We start from the raw sequence: 6,840 nt of genomic DNA, 5'->3' as shown, positions 1-6,840 counted from the left end.
ATTTAATTCATTGAAAATTATATCTGTATTACTAATTAATCTACTTAAATTTTTATATTGTACTTACATTATTTGTGATTAATCACTATTCAAATTACACTTTTAAAACTCTATGTGGTTCTGATTTTCGATAATAGTTGTTTTAGGTAAGCATGACATTATATTGATATATTAAAAATGTCAATATTGGTTGACTCTAATTCGAGGTTTTCTTTTAAGATCCATCATTAAGAAGATTGTTGTATTTATGATATCAGTAGCTATGATTTAATATTCAAAAACAGCCAACAGGAAAACGTTTAATGTAAATAATTAAAAATTTAGTTATCAGAAGGGGTTTTTTCAACTATAAAACCTTAGTTTTATATAGTTGAGATCATGAGTCAATTGAGGCTAGACCACCATGGAAAACCTGGAAGCAGTGGACGGCCGTTTCGTTCTATTGTGGGACTCCTTAATAGTGCGCATGCACGATCCCGCCTCGCGAGATTCAAACCTAGGACCTCTCAGCCTAGCGCGCGAGCGCTTAGCCACTAGACCACTGAGCCGGCATCCAACGGTGTTAATGTCTAGCTTCAATCAATCTACGAAATTGAGCAACTATTCATCAATGTCTTCAGTGAGTTAATATCTCACAACAGACCTGGTACCACAATAGGACGAAACGGTCGTTCAGTGCTTCCTGGTTTTCCATGGTGTTCTAGCTTCAATTGACTCATGACTTCAACTATATAAAATTACTAAAATCTCCACAAAACCCCCTTCTGATAAAACTTTAATGTTCGAGAAGTAGCATTAATTCTCTTTAGCGAATAGAAGTCATTAGAAGAGTTATGATATTATTCGTTGGTTGTGTTTATTATTTTATTTCATATTACGTAATTATTTGGTTATTATGGGGAAATGAATCCAGTTATGATTAACCTAAATTGAATGTACAAAAAACAGTTTGAATTCTTTATAATCTTACGATTTTGGTTGATTGTTAAATTTTTTCAATAATAATTTGATATTGTGACAGTATTTGTGTGGACTTCTTAAATGAATGCACACTGAATTATCTTAGTTAAACATTCATTGAAAAACAGGAAACACTAGACATTTGTTTTTCCTTAGTATTAGACTTCTCAGTAGTATGCATCCACAAACCCATAGGAGATTAAACCTAGGAACTTTCAGACTCATGAGGAAAGATTATTCCTATCCAGTGGTGTTCTATCGAGTCGAATATTAGGAAGATACCGGCCAAAGACATTGGAGGGTAGTTTATTAGTATCGCGAATCAACTCAAGTTAAACACGCAAGCCAACGGATACCAAAGCGATGGTCTAGAAGTTACGTGCTCACCGCAAGGCTGAAAGTCCTATCTCTTGTGATCTCGTAGATGCATACTGTTGAGGAGTTTCGTAATAGAACGTACCAACTGTCTAGCGTTTACTATTCTTTATTGGATACTTAAATAAGATCAGTCTGTGATGTAAATTATGAAAATCAACAAGTTGTTTCTTTTCTATTAAATAACCCAATAGATTAGAGAGTTTATTGAATCCGTCCTTGTTTCGTTGTGGTTATTTAAGAAGACTAACTTTAATCAAATATAGATAAAGGGAAAAAGCAAAAATATGTTTTAAGGTCAACAGTTATCTTTTGTTAAGGAGTAAAGCCCAAGGAAGATCCAATGAATATAGTTCAACTATCAAAGTAAACTTTATACATAATGTTGTTGATATTGCAAAACCATTTACATTTCACATTTCACACCTATTATCAAACCTAGAGATGAATAGGAGCTGTGAATTGAAGTGAGAGATAAAGTGGGTAAGTGCGTGTCCGGCATCTTTTCTGTGAAGCAAACATTAGTGATTTTACTAGAAAAAGGTTTTTCAATTTGAAGTAAAACATAGCAATCAAAGACTCAGTATAACACTTGAACCTTGATTAAAAATAATTTTAATGATCATTTTCTCTACTCACTGATATCAGATAAAGAACAATTGCAATGAAATGTGGACTGAATGGAGTTTCTGTCCGAGTTTGGGACTTTGTAGTTATACGTTCATTACAGAACATTGAACTAATGACATTCAGGTCTTTCAGAGGTCATATTACATTAAGAACATGTTTTTTTTCTTTTTCGGTTAGTCGGTTATACGACATGATGAGTTGTATAGTGACAATTATCTGGAAGACGAAATCTTTTCGAAATCACCAGAATCTATTAGTAAGTTTATCTCCAAACGTTAAAAGATTTAACCAGATAAGCGTTTACTGTGTACAGATTAATGTGTTAACATATGTGTCACGAATGACAAAATTTTGTCTACTGTATGCAAATAAACTCATTAGACAAGAAAAAAAGAAGTAGCCAAGTGACTGACAGACTTCTATAAATTTTAATTGTTTATAATCTAATACTCCTGTGAGAACTGTTTATCAATCTGTTAAGTGGGATCATAAAAAGTAAGAAATCAAGAAATGTAACTGTATCATTACATGGCCAGTACTTGTAAGTTCCTGTGTATTGAATTTCTAAGTGTTTCGTGAATCAGTATATATACTTCTCAGAACACTCAATCGGTCTCTGTTATATATGTATACTCTGATACACTATAAACACACTTACCATTACTATTTTCATTCAATGTCAATCATAGAGAACAAGAGTAAGTGAAAAATCTAAAACAAAGTAAAGAATAAAATAAGCTACCTGTATGTTTATATTAAACAGGAAGGGATATTAAAGATTATCTATCGTAGTTAAAGTATATGAACCTATGTAATTTCATATTTATATCATAATCTTCCATTATTTTATTATTAAAGTTATCACTCATTTTTTAATAGATTTCAATGATATCATTAGAGTATAATTGAAATAACCATGTTAAGTAGGTTAAGATGATATATAGTCGTACAGATGAAAGTAATATCGAAAGATTAAATGTAGATTAGTCGTGGATTTGAAAGAGAGCCTGAATCAGTATTAACTAAAATTAAACACTGTCTAGTCTACTAGTTTGTTATCCTATCGGTTAAACAATAAAATGTAAATATTAGTTTACAACTATCAGGTATTTAATATGTTGTTATATAAATGAAAGGTGAGTGATTGTTTGTAGCCTAATCCACTGAGTAAATAGTCAACTTTTCTCCTCATAAACACTGACTACATTCAGTTAGGTGAAGAAGATGACTATTCAATTTTAAACATTACTTGTTCGGTGGTATGTAGCAATGATCATGTAGTTGGTATGTATTTTGTCAACTTTAAAAGATGGATAGATAGTTTCGTATATTTATAAAAAGTATGAAATATCAGATATGAAAGTAATAAACCCAATTTATTAAGTTAAAACAGTAAATTGTTTTAGCATAAATTGAAACTTTCTACAAAAAGGTAGATATCAATAGAAGTTCATGATATTTGCTTATGTGTTAATTGCTTAGTGTTGATTGTGAAATCTATTTAAGTTCTTGAGTTTTGATTAGTCAGTTACTCCTGTATTTCTTATGTTTTCATTTCTATAATAACTATCGAATCTCAATTATTACTATTTGTGACTGTTTACCACTATATAACATAAATTGAGACGATATAAATTTGAAACCATTACCGTTATGTTTAGGTGGGGAAATCCAGTAACATTCACTATTTGGCAAAGTTCTGAACCTCAAGTATTCCTAACCTCGGACAATTAAGAAAATATTAGTATTGAAGTGGTTTGGCTTGAAAATAATTCTTTAGACTCCATATATCGATCTCCATGAAAACCATTATCAAATTAATAATAAAGATGCACGAATTCAGAAGGCATCACAACACGCCGACTACAGCTCACTATTGGATTGAATAGACCACAAAACCACAAGCATATCAACCGAATTCGAACAGAAAAGTCAATGAGCACAAACAAGCGAATTCACAAACGAATTAAGAATACAATAAAGGATGGAACAGAGAGTTGAGTCAATTAGGAAGATTAAAGCACATATTCATATGGGAAAACCAATAATTCATCGAGCGATTTAAGCAACCAATATTTGAGCTAGAGAGAAGGATATGTGCGTAAACTGTCATATATAATCAAGCATACAGACATGGTAATTATATTAATGATACAAAGATATCGACAAATTGTTACTATTGGAATAACACTATCTGTCGAATAATTTAATTGAAGAGTTTAACAAAATTAACCCTAAACGAACTTAATTATAGCGTGCGTGCTATAGTGTCAATAGGGTTTACTTCAAGAATAACTTTTACTCATAAAACAATTACTTTGTTAGCAATTTTATAAACAACTTTTATATACCGAAAGTTCTGGAATATATATATATATATATATATATATATATATATATACACTGAATAATAAATACCAGTAATTAAATTCACTTAGTTTTGTTTGTTCGAATCTTCCGATTGATGTTTAGAAATGTAATTGACCAGTCGCTTATTGGCATCTGTGCATACTGTGCGTATTGCCTCGATATAGCGAACGGTACCGGGTTCGATTCCCAAAGTGAACATCAACTCTGAGATGCAGGTATATCCAGCTGACGAGTCCCAAATAGGATGAAATGCACGTCCTGGATTCCACTGCTAGCCACTATCCATCTTTGCTCGGAATATCAACAATTGTTTGTTTCTAATCAAAATGAAAATTACCATAAGTACATAAGAGTTGAGAATTTTTCTTAAGAACTTAATAAAATAAACTTATATTTATCAAAAAACATTTAAAGTATTGATGTGTGGGCAAGGATGATAATGATTGGTTGCGTTGCTTAGTCACGCATGTGGGTCGTGTGATAGGTGTCAGATGAGTTATTTTATATTCCTCATAGCCTTATTACTTATTATTATCATGATTGATTAATTGTTTTTTGTTGTTGTATTGTGTCGGGTCTTGATGTAGAAATATATATTTAAGTTCTATCCAGGTTAATCACTTGTTCTTGATCTGAGTTATGTTGAAGTCTTGTAGAATAGACACTAGAAAGGGAATCTAGTGTAGATATTCGTTCAAGGTCAATTAACATCCCATTCACGTGTAAAAAAGTAAAACGAACCGTTACAACAAGTATATACTTGCTTTTTATAAATATTCAACAAGTAACTATTCATATTCACTACTGAGGAGTCACGCAATAGGACGAAACGGCCATTCAGTGCTTCCAGGTTTTCCATGATGGTCTAGCTTCAATTGATTCATGATCTCAACTATTAAAAATAAAAACATGAATTTAATCTTTTTTTCAAATTCACAAAGAATAAACAATTTCTAATTATAAACATGCACAAAACAAAAATAAATATTAAATTAACTTTTTCCAATGACCTTTTATTTCATTTTATAAATGTAAAGAAGAAAAAAGGGCTATTATTATGCAAAAAATAAACATAATAAGAGATTAATTTAGAAAATGAGACAGAGAATTTTTTAAAAAAAGAAAAGAAAAAAAGAAAAAGAAAAAAGAAAAAACGAAAAAGAAAAAAAGAAATTTAAAAAATTGTTGACCGATTGTTAAGTTCAAATTTTTTTTCATTATTTAATTTAGATATTTATTCGTGTACATCATTTTTTTAATGAATGAAAATGTAAATTAAAAAGCTATTACACAGTTAGAATGTAATGGACAATTGTTTTCTTCCTAATTTAATTGTTGTGAATGGAATATGTTGAGGACTCTATAGGGTAGTGTACGCCGGACTTTTCAGTTTTGGAGTAAGTATTATGCCACTGAACCACTGAATCAGTAAGAAGACTTGAGTAATATTGTAGTGTGGTCTACTTATATCCATATAAGTAGTATATGGTGATGGTCAGATATAGAATGTATTTTGTCAGAAGATCGAAAAGGAAATAACAGGAATGAAGCGCAATCGGTATAAAAATGCATAAACAATGAAATCAGAGAAGACGAACTGATATTTACAGAAGGAACAGTGAAGATTGAGACAATTGATTGTTATTTTGCAAATTAACTGTTTACTGTATGATTATCAGAATTTAGTGAGATGGTCTGTAATTTGTGCCTAAATATATTCGATTGTCCCCACCCGGTGTTCTGTTCACTACAATATGCTTAAAGTTCATTGAAATATATTTACGAAATGATTTGAAATTGGACACCTGTTAAGCAAGTTATTATATTTCATTCATCATAAAAACAGGGGACAAATTAAAGTTTGCATGATATTCAAAGTTGACAAACAAAGTTTATTTTTGTCAAGCCGACTTGACTTCATGTATTGTGTTGCATATTTGATTCTGAAAGTTTGTTTTGGTTGATCATCCTTTTATATGAATCTTTATAAACTATGTTGTATTGATTGGGCATTTAGCACCAGGGAGTTCCACCTTTGAAGGTACTATCGTAAGCAATGGTTGGAGACTCTGGGTAACATGGCCCAGAATCGATCACGATGGTGTAGGTGTATAAACTCTTTGTCTTCCCTTAAACCGTAAGATTAAAATATTTTTTATACTTTTCTTTCTACGAATTAATTCTTTCTGTCTGTATTCTATCTTTATATGCAATCTTTCTCTTATATATTACTACCATATATTACTACTATAAATTTGGTGCTCCTGTTGTTGTGCAAACGAGGTGTGACTATGGATGAACACTACCGAGTTTCACTCTATGATGAAACAGCTATCCACTGTTTCCTAGTTTTCTGGGGTTATTTGACTATGACAATGCGGAGATGATGACTATGAAGTTATATCATATAACACATCCCCTACATTTAAATTTGTTTAGGGATAATTTTGTTAAACTCTTCAATTAAATTATTCGACAGATAGTGTTATTCCAATAGTAACAATT

The 6,840-nt window shown here is 31.0% G+C and overlaps 1 protein-coding gene across 1 annotated transcript in view; it reads right to left on the bottom strand.

Annotated features, from left to right (window-relative positions):
- Window positions 1-2,634: 2,634 nt before the first annotated feature.
- Window positions 2,635-6,840, bottom strand: part of Smp_145210 (putative cadherin) — a gene marked incomplete at both ends in the record, with an annotated part of 38,985 nt that continues 34,779 nt past the window's right edge. The window contains one exon of the mRNA XM_018789902.1: window positions 2,635-2,676. Coding sequence (XP_018655298.1) covers window positions 2,635-2,676 — 42 coding nt within the window. The remainder of the gene's footprint in view (window positions 2,677-6,840) is intronic.

The sequence above is a fragment of the Schistosoma mansoni genome, chromosome W, assembly GCF_000237925.1.
Source record: "Schistosoma mansoni strain Puerto Rico chromosome W, complete genome".
NCBI classification, from domain to species: domain Eukaryota; kingdom Metazoa; phylum Platyhelminthes; class Trematoda; order Strigeidida; family Schistosomatidae; genus Schistosoma; species Schistosoma mansoni.
The sequence above is the reverse complement of the archived record's forward strand: the minus strand, read 5'-3'. Positions and strand labels throughout refer to the sequence as shown.